General features: G+C 37.5%; 1 protein-coding gene across 49 annotated transcripts in view; it reads right to left on the bottom strand.

The window, feature by feature from the left end:
• Rims2 (regulating synaptic membrane exocytosis 2) overlaps positions 1-22171 on the bottom strand; it is a 394972-nt gene that overhangs the window by 190795 nt on the left and 182006 nt on the right. For 27 of the 49 annotated variants that reach the window (XM_040730509.1, XM_040730511.1, XM_040730514.1 and 24 more), the window contains 6 exons: positions 20980-21099; positions 17844-17943; positions 16720-16843; positions 14698-14744; positions 11024-11136; positions 2620-2750 (listed from right to left, as the gene is read on the bottom strand). In XM_040730509.1, coding sequence (XP_040586443.1) covers positions 2620-2750; positions 11024-11136; positions 14698-14744; positions 16720-16843; positions 17844-17943; positions 20980-21099 — 635 coding nt within the window. Of the gene's footprint in view, positions 1-2619; positions 2751-5828; positions 5877-11023; positions 11137-14697; positions 14745-16719; positions 16844-17843; positions 17944-20979; positions 21100-22171 lie in introns of all 49 variants that reach the window. The other 22 variants (XM_040730506.1, XM_040730510.1, XM_040730524.1 and 19 more) reach the window with 1 other exon arrangement.

Raw genomic sequence — 22171 nt, 5'->3', positions numbered from 1 at the left:
TCTTATTCATGTGGGGAAACCGGATCGAAAGAAAAGAGAAAAAAATAATGTACCTTTCTGAGTATTGCAAAAAAATTATTTTTCTTATTAGAGGTGAAATGCTGAAACAACCATTCAACAACGCATGCGTGAAAAGTATGCAACTGTTCTCAAATACTTGCTATCTGAGAAATAGCTGAGAAATGACCTGAGCAAAAAGTTCAGATAGGTCTCAAATTCTTTGAGGTGACAAACAAACAAATGAAACAAAGGGTTAACCCTGTGTGGTGGTTTGCAAGAAAATTGCTCCCAAAGAGAGTGGCACCATTAGGAGGTGTGGCCTTGCTGGAGGAAGTGTGTCACTGTGGGGGCGGGCTTTGAAGTCTCTTTGATTCAACTTCCTTCATTGTGACTGTCAGTCAACTTCCTTTTGACTCTGAGTCATCAGTCAACTTCCTTTTGACTCTGAGTCAAAATGTAGCACTCTCGCTATTTCTCCAGCATCAGCATCTGCCTGCGAGCTGCCGGGCCGCCACCATGATGATAGTGGACAGAACCTCTGAAACTGTGAGTGAGCCGCCCCGGTTAAATGCAGTAGTTATAACGGTTGCCATGGTCACGGTGTCTCTTCACAGCTATGGAAGCCTAAGTAAGACACACTGGACCAGGGATATAAAGGACAAAGTAAGGAAAGATGTAGATATTTAATCCCACTGCCTCAAAAAAAAAAAAACAACAACAAACAAACAAAAACAAAGAAAGAAAAAGAAAAGGAAAAGAAAAAGAAAAATTGGGCAAAGTAATATAAAGCTAAATAACAAAAGTTAATCACGAAAAAAATCAGTAAACTTTCAACATCTCAAAAATTAAATGTGGGCAGGTGGGGCGGCTTAGTGGGTTGTGGCACATGTGGCCCTCCACGCCCGACGACAACCAAGATCAATCCAAGGACCTACATTGTTGAGGGAAGGAACCGACTCTCACAAATTGTCCTCTGAGTTCCATGTGAGTGCTATGACATACGCACAAACCGCACACACACACACACATTCACATAGAAACACACACACATCACACTCACACAATACACACAAACATCATACTACACACACAGATACAGACATACACGCACTCACACATATACACACACAGACACTCACCCCAGACACATACACACACAGATACACACATGTACTTACTCAGTCACACATACATATACACACACACACACGCTCACACACCAATGAATAAATAATGTTGTGACTCAAAAATAAAATGCAATAAGTGTTTTCTTTAAAAGTATGAACTGTTGAAACCTAAGAAGCTGGAGAGCAGGGCAGAGTTCAGGGTTGGCGTTTGCTGTGGACCTGCACCGTTTCATCCGGGGACTCTGTAGCAATAAACCATTGTGCACTAAAGAGTCATAAATTTAACTGCCAGGCTCAGAGGATGATTTGGTTATGATATGCAATATTCAGCTGACATTCAAGTCCTATCTGGCCACTCTAAATTTTTTTCTTTCTTACATTTCAATATGTGTCTCTGGACAAAAAAAAAATCTAAATTATTTCTCCCTCCCTCCCTCCCTCCCTCCCTCCCTCCCTTCCCAGTGTGCCAATTCTATTCACATTAGCCAACTGAATAAGACTGTGAGGTCCAGCCCCAGTCAATGGGAAAGGCACCATCACCACGAGAACGAGATTAAAAATCATGTTCACTGCCCGTCTCAGTGTGTTCCCTCTTCAGAGTCCTCTGGACCAAGAGTTAAACTTGCCTTTTCCCAATACTAAAATTGGGGTGGCGGTCTCTTTGTGGCCCTGAACTTACTTCTAACAAGTATACAAGTCAACTTTGATGGACTTTCTGCTTAAAATAATTAAGGACATTAAGGCCCAAAGATGTGCAAACAGATGGGAGGTGTGTTCAGAGCCACTGTCAGCCACAGAAAAAGGGCTCAGACGTCAAAGCGCAACGTCGTGGGAGCCAACGAGAAAGTGGGGGATGCCACTCCTCCCCCCCTTTCCGTGACTCTGGCTGCGGCCCCCTTTGATATGCCTGCAATTAAGAGTGGTTAGATTACTTTCGAGAAAATAGTTCTCCAATCCTAAATCCCGTGAAAGTCTGGGTAGAACAAAATTGATGACAAAAATCATAATACAGTGCTTAAAGGAGGTGATTATGGGCCCAGAGGTAGTTGGATAGTAGAGGTGATAAACACAAATCATATATGTTAATTTTATGAAATGTAATAAAACAACAACAATATGGTCAAGAGGTCTAGACGTAAAAAGTGGAGAATACGAAAACAATTTAGTTCCAGTTCCAGCTCTGTTTACTATACAATCTATTAAAATTTTTATTTAAAAAAATAAATTTTAATAATTTTGGCATAGACACATATTACTTAAGACATACAATATGCAGATGGCTTAAGGTAAATATTTCAATAAAACCATATGTAGTAAATGCAAACTTCTAAAATAATCTCAAGTACTTACTATCAATCAGAATGATTGTATTTATAAGATTTCACAACTCTCTGACTGTTATGACACAAAATAACGATTGATACAGAACTGAAACATTCTTTGTTTGCCACTTATTTTTAAGGGCATATATGTTTTAGTTTCAAATTCCTACCTTCTGTCTGGAAGAAAGTAAATTTTAACATATGGATTCCTTGGCCTTCCATCTTCCCGGGAAGGGAGATCCTTTGCTCCCAAAATTGTAACTATCAATTGGTGACCAACCTTGTCAAACCATAGTTTGATCTGAAAGGCAAAAGCATTCATTCTCAGCTCAAAACTCGCTTCCAATACATGTTTACATTTCCAATCTTTATAGCATTCTCCAGTACTAATATTAAGAAAGGTAACATTTCCCCCAGTAAACTGTGATTTGTTAAAAGGATATACTATAATAACTTCAATGAATAGATAATTGATTCTGGTGTTTTAGTTTCATTGATAAATCACTTGGCTTTTTCCTATGCGGATGCGATGACTTATTAATGAAATATACTAATTATACTGTTGAATTACATACTTTGTGTACAATGACTCCACTAACTCTGTTTTTGTGTAAGAATCACTGTGGTTCTTTTTGTTGACCTATTAAGTTGTAAATCAGTGTATGCGGTGTATGGGCAGAAACACCTAACAAGTATTCAGGGGGAATTTTCAAGCAAACGTGTTGGGTCTCCATAGTAAAACAGATTTCAAAGGACAGAAGAAAGCTTACTAGTAACTTTAATAGATTCCTTTATTTTGTGTTTAAAATGATAATAAATTCTCCTTTAAAAAATTTTAGAGGCATAGTTCCTTCTTCGGTGAAGAAAATACATAACATCCTTAAAATCGTCAAGTTTTACTTTCAAATGTTAAATAATTTTGCTGTGTCATAATTAGGGATTGGCACTTCATGTCATCCTGCTCCTGAATTCTTTTAACTAGACAGGTCTCATCTCCCACAACTTCACACCTTGGCTCCTCGATCCCTGAGTATTATCTGCCTGGATCTAAACCAGATGTGCACATTACCTACGACTCAGCATCTCTTACCACCAGCTTAAAACTGAAATGGAACCAAAAACTTGGAACTTGAGAATCACAAATTTAAGTTGGACATGAACCACAGTTCCAATTCCACAATGGTTTGGGTGGGTCCCTCATTATATATTCCAGAAAATCAGAGGCTTGACTAAATGTTGAGTCAGAAGAGGTGGATTAACAACTTAAAGTTATATATAAAATTATTCCTGCTCTTGCCTTGTCAGGGTTAGAAGGGATGAGTCCTCTTACAGGAATAAGAACAAGAGGTATCCAGATTTTAAAAGTAGCTAGTACTAGTTTTCATGTTTTAAATAGTTTTATCTTGTTATTCCATAACAAAATTTTTCTACCAGCTAAGAAGTTCAGAAATAGAACCTCCACAAAAGACTTTCTTAGCCTGTGTTTAATAAATATCTGACAAGTGCTCTTATCTGGCACATTCGAGAGTTGCAGATTTCTGGCAAGCTTTTCACCTACAAACTAAAATGAGATCTTAGAATTTTAAGATATTGCAACATTCATTCAAAAGATCAAGGACCATCCTTATCCCCTAAAGGAAAACAGGTCTAATGGCTAGAAACAGTGCCGCCTGGAACACCAGCTCTTGGAGACCAAATAGGAGAACTGTGATAAATCTACAAACCTAAAGCTAATCTGGGCTACAAAGCAACACTGTCTCAAACAAGAAAGGAATCAACCAAAAACTGAAGAGGGAGGGGCTGGGGACCGACTCAAAAACTTGAAAGGAGAAAAAACCTTGGTGCAATTTGCGTGCTTAGCAATATTAGCCTACAGACAGAGATGAGGATAACAAACTAGGGAGAAAAAGCCATTCTCTGTACAAAAGCCAAGAGAGAAAATGAAGAAACGCAAATGTTTGACCTTCATGGGATGAAGGAAAAGCTGTCCGTCACAGCCTTCTAGGCCCTGAGATGAAGGTCAGATTATTTATATCTCCTCCACTTTCACCAATAACAGCAACTCTTACACGTTTATTTTTTCCTATAAACTATTCTCTGTAAAGCCAACCGCTATCACTTACCAGTATTCTGTTTCTTACGTAAACACACATTGGCTTTGTTGATTTGATACTGTTGCCACAGTATAATACTGTTAACTAGATATTCTGTCCAAATATGAGTATTAACACTATTAAATAAGGGCCCATCCCATTACTTCTTATCAAAATCAAGACTTTTTTATAAATTGTCTTGAACTGGGCACCTACTAATAGACCTAATGTTCAATTTTATTACAGAGTGTGCATTGAAGTTTTTAATAGATATCCAAGTCAAACATACTATGTAGTATATTCTTGAACCAGTGTTTTATAAATAATGTTTAAATCATAGCTTCTTTGTTCCCCAAAATATAACAAATACAACCTCATTCTATCCTTGACAAGCCTTGTTCAATTAGTTTAATAAAACCCTCGGTAGCATTTTAAATGTTTAATATGACTATTCTCTCAGCTTTACTATGTAACCAATTTAAATGGTTCGTAATAGAAATTTAGCACCAAACATAAATATTTTATATCATATGACATTAAGTAGAACTAATGTTTTAATTAAGGTATTATTCAAAGCCAACATTTTTTAAAAGCATGCAACAAAGCAGGGAAGGCATAATACTACTTTTAACATGACTATGTTGACATTACTGTACCATATAGACAATATCCTAATGAAAAGAGGCAAACAACTTGTACCCAAGTAGTACATTAAAACAAATGGAATGATAACATACAAACAAAATAATATCATTGAATTATGATTTTTTGTTCTTTCAAACTCCAAAAGTTGATTCTTATATATCAAATGCAAAAAAAAAACATTTTAAATAAGGTACAAATATATTTGCCAATCTCCTCAAGGAGTCATTGCTTGGAAAATGCAAGAGAATGTAGATGTGGTATAATGAATGATTTAAAGAGACAGCAACCTTTGTGGAATAAAAGAAAATATATAGAGTTTAAAATCAGCTATTTCAGTCAATGTTACAGAGATAAGCAAAATCTACATCAAAACTGAATAGAAATGTCACTTTGAATCCTATACATTTGAGTACTTCGATAAGGTACGAAATAACTAACAATGATTGTCTCTTTAAATTTGTATTCAGTATTCTAATCTCCATGCAGAAGTTTACAAGCTGCCTTATAAAATGATTTGGAAGTCAATAGTATGGTTTGGAGCAACATACCAAAGAAAGTGTTCCTACTACGCATTTTCCAAAAACATACAAATAAGGGCTAAAACACAACTTTAGTTTCTATCAGGCAGACAAAGCCTTTACCTGAACCCTAGGAACAAAAGGCGTTGTTCTTCTACTAAGGCTTTGGCTCTGGTAAGCAAAATTAAAGAAAAAAGCAATAAAACAAAACCAAAAAGGACAATATGCTGGAACTAAAAGACCAAAAGTAAAATAAACACATAAAACTGTCCCTTAAATACAATGACAATATATTTAAATTAAGTACTTTATCATAAGGAATACATATTTCCCAATGCTAAAATAGATGAAAGCTATTGAAAGCATTATAAAATATTATAATGTATTTGATCATATTCTTAAAACACAGTCAAAATAATAGGAATTAAGACTGAATGTACAAGAACATAGTCAGATAATATAATTTTAAAGGATGATTAAAGCATAACCCCAAAATGAAGAAATTTAAAACTCTACCCTTAAACACACTACAGCCTGTGATATCCATGGGTGACTGATCCCAGGGTACCACAAATACCAAGTCCACTGATGTTCAAATCCTATGAGTGACATAGCATATGCACAAGGCTAAGAGGATCTCTATGCTTTCATCATCTCTAGAGGATAAATGCTAACATAAAATGTCAAATATAATGTAAATGCTACGAGTTGTTGGTGTTTTTTATTTAAGAAACAATCATAACATTAAAGTCTACAGCTGTTCGACAGAAGCATAGGACTTTTAAAACCCTGATCCACAATTCTGTGAGTGTATGGATGTGAGCCCTGCTAAGTGGAAGCCTAATTGTTCCTAAAGTAAACTTAAGCATGACCGGGGCACGGGATCAACTGCTCACTGCACTGCTAGAGATACTGTTACGTGTCAATCACGCCTACTAACAACAGAATTTCATTGCTTTTTCTTTACAGAGTTCTTTACAGTTCATTGCCTCAAGATACTCCCAACAGCTTTGGGAGCTAACTGCTCTCGGCCCCAACAAGCAAGTGAAAACAAAAAAATCACATGAGAAGCACTAGGTGAACTTCTAAATGCTCAAAGGGTAGTAGGACATAAACACAGTTTTTAGATGGAAAGAAAAATATATCAAATTTCTTAAGCTTTTATTTTAAAATAATTTTTAGTAATTCAAAAAAATCATAACAACCTAGTCCAGGTATGCCAATGATAGATCAAGAATAAAATCGGAGGCCCTTCTCAGTCTGAGAATGGATTTAAGGACACTGAGTTCTGCTTCCCTCAGCAAGATTCCAGGCCTCTTCACATCTGTTGCGGAATGATCCTCACCAGCTGCCTGTCTTAAGGCTGTCCCGGAAACTGGTACGGATAACGGGAGGGCTTCTGCCAGGTATGGGAGCACTACACCCGGATGGTATTTATAAGAAATCTAAAGCCCACAGCCTTCACTGACACTGTCGGTCACAAGGAGTCGCCTTGTTTTCTCTCCAAAAAAAAAAAAAACAAAAAAAAAAACCCAAGTCTGAGCATTCTTCCTTGTCAAAGGGAGATCTGCCCCAAGAGGAGGGCTCAGGAGCAGGGTGGGGGCCTTCTGCCCCAGTGAATCTGCATGAATAAAGTTCAGTAAGTAGGGGAGGGCGTGACGTTCTCACAGGCAAACTAGACTTGCTCAAAGGACAAGGAACACTAGAGATTTCATTTTCCTTGCTCTCAACTCTTTTGCTTAAAACAAAATATGTCAAAAAGGGAAATATTTTATAAACATGTGTTACTTCATAAAATAAAGGGCCCGAGGTTAAAAAGAAAGTTTAAGAAATTAATCCTTTATAGCAAATACCTTGAGACAAGCCGCTATCAGATTTCTGAATAAATGTCTTTTAATCTTTATATTCACCCACGAGTTTATACATTAAAGACGACTGCAAAATATGTTTGCTCCTAGATGGACTTTTAAAATGATGTACAATACACAAAACATACAATCAATCACTAAGGTTTAAAATTCAGGAGCAATTACTGCACTGGAAAGCTGTGGGATTCTCATTTCCCGGAGTTTCAACCTTTGCCACTACCCAGAAAAACACGCCACGCCCTGTAGTCCCCCTACTTCCTCCCCGCCGCTGCTGTCTGTGCCACAGACCCTAATACTTCGTGCAGGGGTGTCGGCACTCTGTGAATGTCCAGTGTCATTTTCACTATTCCTGGTAATAGGATCGTTAGGACATGCTCTCCAAGCAACGTGTCTAGGTTCGTCATGAGAATAAAGTATTCAGACATTAATGCTGAAATACAAAACTTTAAAGGGGCACCTTTAATTCCATTGCACAGCAGAAAGTCAGAGGCAGGAGTTTCTGTTAGTTTCAGCCCAGCACGGAACAAATAGCATGTTCCAGGCCAGTAAGAGCAAATAGTGATACACTATTTAAATTTTTAAAAGTGGAAAATAAAGAGGAAAGAAAGAAAAAAGGGAGGGATGGAGAGAGGGAGGGAGGGAGGGAAGGAAGGAAGAAGGGAGGGAGGGAGAAAAACTGACACCTTCATAAATACAGTATTTTTAAATGTTCTGTAAAGGGAGATTTGAAAAACATACAATTATTCTAAAATTACTCAAATTCCTTAAATGGGCAAATAAAATTGACAGTTGTAACATTTGGTAAAAATGAAATGCAAAAATATTAAGATAAAGTAACTTTGCAATGATAAATCAATCACAGATACTCTAATGAGAAACAAATAATTATCAGTGGAATCAATAGTGTAGAGTTTCTATAGAAAAAAACCTGATAATTCTGAACCTTTTTCACTGAGAAAAAGAATGAGATATTTTAGCCTCACACCCTATCAAACTACTAGCCAAATGCTGTAAACAGATTCAAAATTTTTCCGAATCACAAAAGTTGTCTTGCAAATGAAGAAACTGCTAACTTGAAAAGCATTAAACTAAGGGAGTACTGCCCAGGAATGGGCTAACCCGCGGTTCAGGAAGAATAAACTTGATTCACTCATTCTGACTTTCTCATCAAATACGCTAATGGCCCTTTGTAGGTTAAGTCCTAGAATTATAAGAAGCCACAGGATTTAGCATGGAGAGAAAGTTAATTACACACACCTTTTAAAAATTAATCAACATCTTTGAGTATAAAATTCAATCATGAAATATCTATTATGTTTTCTATTTGAAAAAATATTAGCAAACACCTCAAATCTGTTCTCAGGCATTAGCAATGTCTTGACTTCGAGAGAAATGAACCCAAGTAGACTTTCTCGAAGCATAACTGTCCAAAGAGAGGAAAGCTGGGGTGGCTAAGGTAAGTATCAGCTTGAATGAGCCTGCAATGACCTGGGAAATGAACCTCCAGGCACACCTGTGGGAGACCATCTTGATCCTTTTGTTGAGGAGAGAAACCCATCTTAATTATGGGTGAGCCCTGGACGAAGCCAGGGCCACTTAACGTGGACAAGGGAATCCGCCCCCTGACACTACGCACGCCAACTGTGCTTTCTGATGCAGCTGCTTCAGTCCCTAAGGCCTTGGCTTCCCTGCCATGACCCACAGTACCCTGACCTGTGAGACAGAACACACCTTCTCCTTAGGCCGCTCTTTCGTGTTGGTCACGCCAACAGAAAGGAAGCTGACGGGAAAAGGCAGAGCTAAGGCTTCCTGAGAGTTTTCCCAAGACGTGAGAGAGGTAGGCATATTTTATACTACATCTTCATAGCAAACCAGACTTGCCTGTAGGCTAACAGAGATGGGGGATAGACGTGTGTGTTACCCAGGAGAGCATCTAGTACAAAGAATAAGAATGGAATTCAAAGCCACATAATGGTATAAAAGGTAGTCTTTCTTGTTCTTTTATATTCCTGGTGACAAGGACTATGATTTCTGTCAGAACTTAAAAGTTATATGTGTGTATATACACATAATGTGTATATATAAAATAGGTCATCGATTGATTAGATGTAATTACAATAGCTTTTAAATAATCTCAGTTTATACTTTAGCATGTGGATTATAATTTTACTTCTAAAAAGTTCTCTTGACACTAATCTCCTGTAGTAAAAATAAGCAACATTTGCTTCAGCGGCATCGTTACTCGTGATAATATAAACTAGAAGTTAAGTTACAATGCAGTATTATAGCTATGAAATAAAGTAAAGAGGAAATTTTAGAGATACGACAAAGTCTATTTACAGTAATAGAGAAAAAAGAGAGCTCAGGCCATGTGTTCGGGACACTCCTATAGTCCCTAAATGTATGTGGCAGCAACTGGAGACCATCCGTTCAATGCCAGCCTGGTCTACATACTAGTTTTCTGTACAGTCAAGGCTACACAGCACAGCCTGGTCTACATACTAGTTTTCTGTCCAGTCAAGACTACACAGCAAAATTCTAACTCAAAAAGAAAAATAAGAGAGAGGACAAAGAAAATGCAAAAGTATGTGAAATTTTATTTTAAAAGTATAGGCCTGTATTACAAAAAGCCATGTGCCGTGTCAGGATTATTGGTGATTTTACTTTTGGCTTTTCTGTACTAGACTTCTGATAATAATATGAACTATGTTAATGATCTCTCTTGCTTGCTTGTATGTAAACTGATTGTGTACCTGTGCAAGATTTCAAAATGTTATATAATTAACGTTTTAACTAAATTCATAGACTATTTTCCTTCCAAGCTATACAACAATACACTTTTCATATTAAGCTACAATTACACAGATTTTACATGACTGTCACAGCCTTACCAGTTTTGTCCCTCATATTATTTAGTCCTATCTGCTAATAAAAAACACCTCTAAGATCCTTACATCTGTGAACAATAGTAAAAGTCCATAAATGATTATCAAAGTTACCCCAAAGTTCCCGTGAGAGTGAAAAGCAATGAATACATGAATAATCGCTTCTACTTTAATACAATCCTTGTATGATATACCTCTTTCCTCTCTGAAGAAAACTATTGCAATTCCCAGTCATTTTAAAACAAACAGTAACGTCAACTCAACTTCTGGAATAATAATTAAGGTTAAAAAAGGGGTTACATGTCTTCATAAAAAAATCATTAAACTCTGTAAACCTAACATTAAAAGAAAGCATTACAATTAATAGTCCAAAATAAATTTTAAGTAACTATAAATTACCAAAAATGAAAAATCTGATAGAGAGATAAAGGCACAATTATGTTCTAGGAAGAACTTTGGTGAGACAAAAACAAAAAGAAAGGAAAGAAAGAAACAAGAACCTCTAACATCACATTTTGAAAACATCACTTAATATTCCCGAGGAGGTGAGTTTAGTGACACGTACTGAAAGCTGTCCGGATAGGAACTGCGGGACATCCCTCAGCATCCCAGGACTCAGGGGAGAGGTAACGGATATAGACGGACGGTCCATTTTCTGAGATTCAAAGGAGCTAGAACCTGAAATGACAATTACACATAAAGAACTGTGAAACGCCTCCTCACTATTTCAGAACACGCAACACATTTCTTTAAAACATTCGCTAAATGTCATTTTATACAGAAAGTTTAGCTGCCAGAATGCTATAAACAATCTCAAGGGGGTTTCGGTGATGTTTTGCTTTTGTTTCAAACAGTTGTCTCTGTTGTTTAGTTTGTGTTTGTGTAAGTATGCTTCGGGGATTCCCTAAGACCCAGTTACACCTCTGCTGAGCTGACTGTGACAGCCAGGGCCCCTAAAACAGGATTTATTTGTCTATTACTAAGTGTACTACACTCACACATTATAATGAAAAACACGTTAAGAATGGAAAAGGAAGGAAAGCCAAAACATGAGACAATACACCACCTAAGGGGACTTAAATGTTGAGAACATAAGTTCTAGGATGTCCAAAAACATTAAATGTTCCTGGGTGGTCTGTGAGTCATATCTTGAAGGATATAAAATATTACACAAGCAAAAGTAAGTGAGAGGCTATGAAAAAGGCATGTGGCAGCAGGGACAGTAATAACCAAATATGAAACAATGAGGATCACAGGCCAAAGGAAGTAACTCAGTGCAACAGTACTTGTCAACTACCTGTGACACCCTACATGTGATATACTCTACCTGTGACACCCTACATGTGATATACTCTACCTGTGACACCCTACATGTGATATACTCTACGTGTGACACCCTACATGTGATATACTCTACGTGCGACACCCTACGTGTGATATACTCTACGTGTGACACCCTACGTGTGATATACTCTACGTGTGACACCCTACATTGATATACTCTACGTGTGACACCCTACATGTGATATACTCTACGTGTGACACCCTACGTGTGATATACTCTACGTGTGACACCCTACGTGTGATATACTCTACATGTGATACCCTACATGTGATATACTCTACGTGTGACACCCTATGTGTGATATACTCTACGTGTGACACCCTACGTGTGATATACTCTACGTGCGACACCCTACGTGTGATATACTCTACGTGTGACACCCTACGTGTGATATACTCTACATGCGACACCCTACGTGTGATATACTCTACGTGCGACACCCTACGTGTGATATACTCTACGTGTGACACCCTACGTGTGATATACTCTACATGCGACACCCTACATGTGATATATTCTACGTGTGACACCCTAAGTGTGATATACTCTACATGCGACACCCTACATGTGATATACTCTACGTGTGATACCCTACGTGTGATATACTCTATGTGTGATACCCTACGTGTGATATACTCTATGTGTGACACCCTACATGTGATATACTCTACGTGTGACACCCTACGTGTGATATACTCTACGTGTGACAACCTACGTGTGATATACTCTACGTGTGACACCCTACATGTGATATACTCTACATGCAACACCCTACATGTGATATACTCTACGTGCGACACCCTAGGTATGATGCCCTATGTGTGACACCCTAGGTATGATGCCCTATGTGTGATATCCTCTGTGTAATACCCCATATACAACTATGTAGGAGGGGAAAAAAGAAAATAATAGATGTGAGAAATCCATTAAGCACTAAGATTTCTATCCTACTATGCAGGCCAGAAAACCACCCATGTACCTGTCAGTTATCTCTCTGGAAAGGTACTGGAACCTAGAGTTGGGTAAAGGTTACAGGAGGGGAGGGGCGGGCAGTGAAACTTATTCTGAAACCACCGTGACCTTATAACACCTTTGAGACAGGACTAAATGTCAGAGGTGAGACTAGAGATGGAATTCGGCCCAAGGAGCTGTGTGCCTACTCAGAAATGCGTGTGCATAAAATTCACCTCTGGAGAGTGTATCACGTGGCATTGTGGGGAAAGCAGCAAGTTTCGGATCAAAGATGGTGACACCTTTTCACATATTTAGAAGTAAAATAATGATGCCTTTGTAGAAATAATTTGTTATCTCACAAGGCTTAAAAAGCATGAGACATCAGAAAAATCAGTAGAGTACATTCTTTAAGGGATAGAGACACCGACAGCGCCTTTAATGGTGTATCTTCGGCCGTCCCTGAGCTGGCAGTTAAAAACCATACAGAGTAAATAATCTACAGAAGCATCCAGAACAGAGACTTAAAGACGGGTCCCTGGACAAGCACATAACTAAATGTTTAAAAAATAAACGTTTGGAAGAACTTTGAACAAAGACTCTTGTCTCTTCAGGAACTAGTTTCCCAGCACAGTCTGAGGCTTTTTAGATAGCCCTAATAAAATAAAGGGTTTCCTATGACATTCGTGGTGTCTTAACTGATATAAGGGAAACTTTACCTGCCTCATGGTTTTAAAGAGAGTCATGATCACATAGCCACAACGGCAAACAGCTGCAAGTACTAAATGAAATGAAACAGCACTATATAATCCTAATGTTTACCTATTACAGTATAGATTCATTTGAGCAGGACCAACACTGTCTTGTCACTGTCCTTAAGACAGTTACATTCCCAAGCTTTGCTTTGCTTAGGTATGACTGCATCCAACAATGTCAATGACAGAGTCACAGTGTTAGGCATAGATAGCTCTTTGAAAGCGTCTCCCGAGAGCTCCCGTGTCTTCCCAGGGCAAGCGGAAATCCTTACAGGGCTCCAAATGCTGTGAATGCGGTGCTGCTGGCTGCTGCTGTCCCAGCATCATCCTGTCCATTTTCCCCTTGCCAGCGCCACTTGGCCACGCTGCCCAGCCTCTGATTCTTTAAATGTGCCTGGTCTTCCCCGCCTAGCACTCCTGCGTTATCAGACATCTGCGCCTCTGTGCCTGTAAGCCTCCCCCGTGACAGCTACCCTCTGCAGTTGTGGTCCAGGGGCTTCCCAGTTTTGTATTGTCCTAATCAACATTACTTAAACTGCAACCCTCATCTTCTCTCCCGGTACCCTTCGCACAACTCTCAGTCAATCAAGAAACAATTCGTCAGAAAACAAACAGCACTTGAAGACAAATTAACGTAATTGTGCATTTGGCTGTTTGAATTTATATGTTTATTGTTCCTTTACTGCTGTGATCTCAAATTAGAACTACTATCTTGGTGTCAAGAAAATAAAAATCAGAATAAATAAAACTATTCAATAGTTGCTCCAAAGAGAGCAGAGTTACAACATTGCAAATTTTAAATTTTGTGGGAAAATTTGGGAGTACGTGTCTTTGGAGAGTAATAGAAATGACCATGATCTTTCATTGTAACAGATACTTGGGTACATAAGCAGCCAAAACGTAAGAGTATTCTTGTTAGGCGGTTACTGTCATATGCCTTGGTGAAGCTACTTTAAAAACCCACAGTAATGATGGCAGGGGGAAATAAAGTAATACTGAAATTAGTAGAGTTTGGTTTTTTTCTACAGTAAAATTGAAATAATATGAAAATTTCCATTTTATATGGAATTTAAAATTAGTATTTGAGACTTTATTATCTTATGTCATGTTGATAGACTAATCTCTTCATTAGACCTTTGACGAATGGCATGCTGCTCGATGACACATCCTAGAATGAATTAAACTTACTGGATTCCAGTTGCGCGTGAGTGCTATCGGGGATCCTAGGTATATCTCTGAAATGACAGAAAAGGATAAAAGAATAAACTTTTAACAACCGATGCACCTTCCATTTTCATCAAAATTACAAAAAGGTGAAAAATGATGAGCATAGTGGAAGCGTTATGAAAATGAGGCCAACCACAGCTTTTTGGTTTTGTTTCTGGACAAACTGGACTTGCTCTTCTAAATAGGGGAAGATGGGCTAAAAGTTGCCACATAGCTCTGCCTTCTCTTCCCCAGTCTGGGCTCACATGTTTGCAGCTAGCTCTAGCTGGAATTAAAATCTACGTGCATTTGTAGCAGCTTTACAAAAGCACACACTTTATTTCCTATGTGCTTTACTGTATACACATCTACTAAAAAAGGTTCTGTATTCAACAAGGTTAAGTTTTTATAAACATATATCAATTCAATTCTTTATTTTTGCCTTCTCTTCTAAATAAATTATATTGGAACTCAAATATCATTAAAACAATCCAATTATAACTAAAATTTTTAAATGCAGTGGTTACAGATAGCAGACAAATATGATTCTTATGGGAACTTCCAAAGTTACCTTGTAACCATATTTACATCAAAACTACTTACAAGTATTTGATATAGAAGACTATAAATGACTTAGAGTATTAAAATATAATTTGAGTGTACTTTAACACTAACATATATTTGATTAATACACTAAGCAGATACACTATGGTTTTACCATATTACCAAACTTTTAAAGGGCAAAGGGCTATCGCCCATTCTTTCCTAAGTGAATGAAAACAGGGCATGGTTACATGGGATAATTTCTGCAGCCTCTGTTAATAGATGCTGTTAGTCATTCGATAATTTAATAATTCCTTCAATAATCCACTGTCCAGTTAGACACTTTTGTATTTAATTTTCATACTCTCTTATATTATCATAGAATATAAGTTTCTGCAGTAAAAGGACTGCCGACACTTCATGAATTAATCCTCACAACTTACATGAAAGGGTTAAATTTACAGCAGCCATTAGCATATATAAGCTATTGGCAATGAAATACAATGACAAAGTATGTTTTAATGTTGCCTAGCTTATTGTTAATCACTTTTTTTTTTTTTGGTTTTTCGAGACAGGCTTTCATTGTATTGTTTTGGAGCCTGTCCTGGAACTCATTCTGTAGACCAGACTGACCTCGAACTCACATCTGCCTGCCTCTGCCTCCCGAGTGCTGGGATGAAAGGTGTGCACCACCAACGCCCAGCTATTAATCACATTTTTTAAGAAACTACTTTTTCTCAAGCAAGCCCTGTATCTGGGAATTATATGCACATCTCTTTTATCAGCTAGATTCTCCATTTAAAACACAAAAAAACAAAAACAAAATTATAGAATATGTAGATTATAGTGACTGGCATTTTTAGAGTGTACAAGACTAACAACACTTTTCCTAAAAGTAAACATTACAGTAGTACCCTCCTCTTACTAATAAATTTTGCTGTATACTAGTCATTAAGATAAGAACAATAGAAAACACCTAAATATTGCTTCCTTTTTTGTAATCTGCAACCTATTTTTACATAATCAGATAGAGAAAAAATTACTAATTCTGGTTAAATGTTTGAAAAAGACAAAAGATGTCTATGCAAACTTATTTTCATAAAGGAATCATAAAATTTGGGATTGCATAGTCCAAACTAATGACTAGCAGTCACCTTCGCACACATTTCTGAATCTCAGTCTGGGGCAGTGGCTCAGTGGTTACGAGTGCATAGTACTCATGCGGACGACCAGGTTTTTTTTTGTTTGTTTGTTTTGTTTTTTGCCCCAGCACCTATGTGCTGGTTCACAACCACCCACACCTCCAAAACCAGGAAGTCAGGTCTCTCTTCTGACCTCTGCATGCACCAGGCATGCACGCTGAACACATACACACATTCAAACAAAACGCTCACACACACACAAAATAAAAATAAATTTTAGAAATAAGCAAAAAGAAAAATATCACTAAGACTGTCTTACCCAATCGGCCTTGAAACAACAAGCTCGACTTGTGGTTCAGGTTTGGACTCTAGAATGATGTTGTAAACTTCCTCAAATGTGGCCCCTTGCAATAGCCTTCCATTCCATTCCAACACTTCGTCACCTATGGTGTCAGGAATAGTCTATTAACATAAGTAAGGCAAGTCCATCTAACACGCTCAAAGAAAAACTGATCGCTGGGTTTCAGCAAATGGTCAAGTACATTCACCGTCACAGAGTAACGTACATAATGAGAACAACTCAACGGCGCAGAGCTTTATGGCTAACGTAAGCATATTTCATCTGACAGGAGAGTATCCCGCGTGTGGACACACTACATAAAAGGTTATGTCCATTTGATTCCTAACTACACACAACGATCCACGTCAACTCTCTCTTCGAGGACTTCAGGATTCCATTCTAGACGTGTAGTATTTACATGACTAGTTAAGCGCTGCTTTCTTTTAGGATTTTCAATTTCTTAACTCTGAAATCTTTTGTAAGACGCTATGTGGCTCATAGTATATGAACTCTTCTTCAAGGAATTTAACGATTGTTCTACAGGAATTGGAAGAATTGGTCAAATGATACAGGGATGGCATCATTTAGAAAATGTGCATTCATTGATGAAGCTGTTTCCTAAACAACATTGGGACTTTTTTCAAAATGAAAATAAAGATTTTGGGGAACAAAATATGCCAGCATTAGAGGCAGATTAGAATATCCATCCATCAGTGATATAAAATGTATGAAGCTGGATGTATAAGGGTTAGGGGGACAGAATCAGAGAGGAGTTGGGAAACAAAGAGATGAAAATGATCAAAATATATTGTATAAAATTCTCCAAAAAAAGCATTTTTAAAAGATATTATATATAATATGGCATAAAGAAAAGGAGTTACAACTTTAAATTAATGGCTAAAGATTTTTAATGTACATGAAAGAAACGAATTATTACTGGTCAAATCACTTATAAATGAGAAGAGTTGTTTCGTAATTATTCGTGGCTGGCATTTTTCCTTTTGCAGTGCTGGAGATCACTCCCGAGACTTTGGCAAGTGCGGCAAGCGCCCTGTCACCCCAGCTGGCATCTTACATGTAAGCACCCAGTGATAGGAACCTACCTGGTCTAAGATGTCCCACGGTGTCGGCTAAACTTCCTTTTTTTACTTTGGTAATGAACGCACAGAGCCGGCCTGATTCAGTCATCTTTCCTCCTACCACCTGTTAACAGGACGGAAGGATCACAGTCATCACACTGTTAAGAGTAAGCACATCAAAGACCCAAGTGAAGAAAACCAGGACAATCCCAGGCGCTAAAACTGTGATGGAAGGTACTAAATTTCATCTCTTAATGTGGTGTTGCCCTTTGGAAAGGAGTGTCTGCATTAAGGAAACTTTTTGATTCCAAACTCGTTGTAATTTAGTTTTCTTGGTGAAAAGACACATATCTTAGAATCAACTCAACAATTTCTTTCTTATTATAAAATTCTTGTTTTTTATTTCTCAAAACATTAAGAGCACTTTCTAAGAATATAAACATTTTTAGGTAATGTTCTAATATAAATTTTATATTCTAATACAAACTTTTTCATTACTTTTACTATGATATAATAGAATATTTAGTTAATATTTTTGTTATATTTATAATATACATATCGACAATAGATCTTTCTTGAGAAAATTGTAATTAAATCATCAGAAATAACACATATTTAGATTATTTGAAGCCCAATTTCTCTATCTTTTAATTTCTGTTAAAATATTTATTTTAGAAAAAGTAATACACATTGGAAACAAGCATTAGGAATGCTGTAGAATCATAATAAAACACTGTACTCGTAAAATTAATGCTTTGATTCTGGCTAGCCAGTATTCGAGCAGTCTATATCAAATTCCAAAGCAGGTGAAGCCAACGATAGTGATTAAATTCATTGACTACAGTAAATTGGTTTGTTCTCTTACAAAGTGAGTGAAAGATCACTGAAATTAAAAATACATACATTCCACAATTACAGTGTATTTCCTCAATTGCAATTCAGTCAGTACTAATTAATATTGTTTAACTCTGAAGGTTACATGTAAATTTCTTAAGGCTTCACATCTTCATGCAAAAATTTCAAGAAAATCGAACAACAATAGCACTGTAATGATATAGCATGATTATACTGCCAATGGTGGTTATTACAAAATTCAGATACTATGCTACTGTATACTGCTTTACTTTATCTTATTTTAACAACTCAATGTCCAGGCTAAATTCTCCACTGTATAGACAGTATCTGGGACTAGACGTTTAGTCTCCCAGGGTGGAGTAAACAGGAGCTACTCTCCCTTCTTGCCTGCGCTTTACCCTCCAAGACTCTTGGTCTCCTGGCTGTCCACTCCTATCTCCCGCCTCTCCGTGTGTGGCCTGGCTCAGGGTCCTGCTCGCTCTGGCCTCTCACAGATGTCTCTGCCTCTGGCTATGCTCTCCTTCTCCTTCACCATTAAAAAATAAAATAAAAGAGAACTACTCTAATTGAAATAAAATCCAAGCCTTTCTAATCTCTGTACCCACTGCTTTACCAAAGGCACCCTGAATTTAAGTCCCAGCACGGTCACCACCTCTTCATGGCCACGGAGAGCTCTAGGAGCGCTGACTGCGGTGAGAGACATGAAATAATCAGATACGTGACAAACACTGTAATCATCCAATCTCACCACACCAACTTTTTTAGTTACTGTGTTCTAGAGTACATTTTCTATAGCAATGGTCTAACCAGAAACATTTACTCTGATTCCAGCTTTTCATTAGGTATATTAGACATAAAAAACTAAAGGAGCTCTATTTTGTATATTTGCTAAATACTATTCCATGACCTTGCAGTTCAAATATAGACATTAATATTTTTGTCACCTAACATAATTATTCAGGGGTTCCCAGATTTCGAATGGTATATTTGAGGATTGATATACTTCAGTTGTAGAGTGTCTGACTAGCATGCATAAGGGTATTTATTTGACCCTGACACTCCAAACCAATACAAACCAGTTTTCTCTAAAACATACCCATCTACACATACAATTTACTACATCAACACAAAATCATATTTTGATATAATACATATATTGCATTTTCAAGTTTGCATACTAAAAAATTAAATAAAGCCACTAGTTTAATACTGGCATAAGTACAGGCAAGACAAATAGTTTAAACTCAAGTATATTCACTGTGTTTAGGATTCAAACCTTTTTTTATGAGGTTATTATCAATGTCTTTTAAAAATGATTGTAAAACTGCTGTTACACAATCTCAGGACATAACCACATGCACATGTATATGTGTGAGCATGAATGCTTGTGTATTTGCAGGTGTACATGTATATAAGTGTGCACGGGAATGAATGTGTCCTCAGATGTACACGTGTCTGAATATGCATGGGAGTGTGTATGTGCTCGTGTTTATGTATATAAGTGTGCACAGATGTGTGAGTTTGCATATGTGCATGAATGTGCCTGGATATGCGTGTGTGTTTTCAGGCATACCTCTGTGTAGTATGCATAGATTTGTCTGTGTTTGCAGGTGCACATATATGTGTATAAGTGTGCATGGATGCTTGTGTGTTTACAGGTGCACATGTGTATAGTATGAATGGTATGTGTTTGCAGGTGTGCATGTGTGTGAGTATGCATGCATGTGTGTGCATTTGCGTCAAGGCCAGAGGACAACCTTTAATGTCCTTCTTTTCCACTGACCTAGAATTTGCTGAGTAGCTTAGGCTGGCGGGGCAGGAAGTACAAGACGTCTCTGCATCCTCAGCTTCAGGATTGCCTGGCTTTGTGTGGGGGCTCTGGGGCTAGGAATCAGGGCCTCTTACACACAAGGCAGTCCCTTTACCTCTTGACTATCCATCTACCTGGAAACTTCTTCTTTTTTTTTTTTTTTTTTTTTGGTTTTTCGAGACAGGATTTCTCTGTATTGTTTTGGAGGCTGTCCTGGAACTCACTCTGTAGAACAGGCTGGCCTCGAACTCACAGAGATCTGCCTGCCTCTGCCTCCCGAGTGCTGGGATTAAATAAAGGCGTGCGCCACCAACGCCCGGCTACCTGGAAACCTCTTTAAAACGCTTGGAAGAAGAGTTTACAGGAATAAGTGACAATGCTTTAGAATTCTTGAAAATGGAACTAAGATGGTCCTTAGGTTGGCACAGAGAGAAAGAACTGTATTTGTTTCATTGATAGATGACACAGAGCCAAATCCCATAAAGTATTACATACCTTCAAGCCCAGCATTGCTCCTGAATCTCGAGGCACACTCCCATCTTTCAAACGCTTATTTAATAAAATACGGCCAATTAGGCGATCTCCATCTTTGCATGGCTGCCAGGTCACAGGATGCTGACGTCAACAAATAAGAAAAATTAGTTTTATTTCCAAGTAGCAGGACTGCACAGTATCTCTAAACTCCACAGTTCTAACATGCTATGATTACACAAACCAGTTTACATTCCAAATTACTGACTTGAAACTTCCTATATGCTTTTTAATAAAGCTAATTTTATTAATCCAAGGTCTTCTTTTAAATCCAATTATAGAAAACTCTCAGTAATCATCTACCACAATGCTAAAGGATAACAGCTCTGAAATTGTCTTTATAACATATGTTAAGTGAGCTTCACAGGCAGACAAGATGCAGTAGAAATCTACTTAATAGAACTCACTAAAAGGTGACCATTTCTTCTTCAAACACTTTTGGAATTTTTCGAAGTACTCTATCTTAGTAAAAGCTAAAAGGGCTAGGCATTAAAATGTGAAATCTAAACTCATAGTGAAAATTAAAACCACAATTCCAAGAACTACATAAATCCCCAACACCTGTCCAGCTGAATCTGTATGGAAGACCCAGGATTTACTCAAAGGCAAACATTATGCTTCTCACTTTATAAAAAATCATTGATTTATTTTGAGGGGTTTTGCTACAGAACCCAGCCTTGCCATGAGCTCACTATGTAGCTTGGGTGGGCTGGATATTACTATGTAGCCTTTGCTGGTCTCTAAATCTTAGGGTTTCCCTGACCCACGCTCAGCTTCTACAATGATGGCATTAAGGACATGGGCCACCACAGCTGGTGAAGACCCTACTGTTTTAGACTTTTTAATTTATTCAGTAAATTCCTTTTAAGAGATCACTCGAAGACAATTACTGTTAGATAACAATAATACTACCAGCTTGTTTCTTTCTTGAGTTTAGAATTATGGCTTTATAAGTGACAAACCATTTCATTATTAATAATATGTTAAGCAACAAAGTAAGTGATTTGTGTAATCATAGTAACTCCATGGTCACCTGAAAGGGACATGCGAAACTCCATGCAAAATTTAGCAGGCAAAAGACAAGTTCCAGGTGATCACATCTATATGGTAAAAGATTGATTTATTTTTTTGGCTACACTAAAAGCAAATGAAATAA

Source organism: Mesocricetus auratus, unplaced genomic scaffold (genome assembly GCF_017639785.1).
Source record: "Mesocricetus auratus isolate SY011 unplaced genomic scaffold, BCM_Maur_2.0 Super-Scaffold_100023, whole genome shotgun sequence".
In the NCBI taxonomy this organism is placed as follows: domain Eukaryota; kingdom Metazoa; phylum Chordata; class Mammalia; order Rodentia; family Cricetidae; genus Mesocricetus; species Mesocricetus auratus.
Note: the sequence above shows the minus strand (reverse complement) of the source record. Positions and strands in the feature narration are given on the sequence as shown.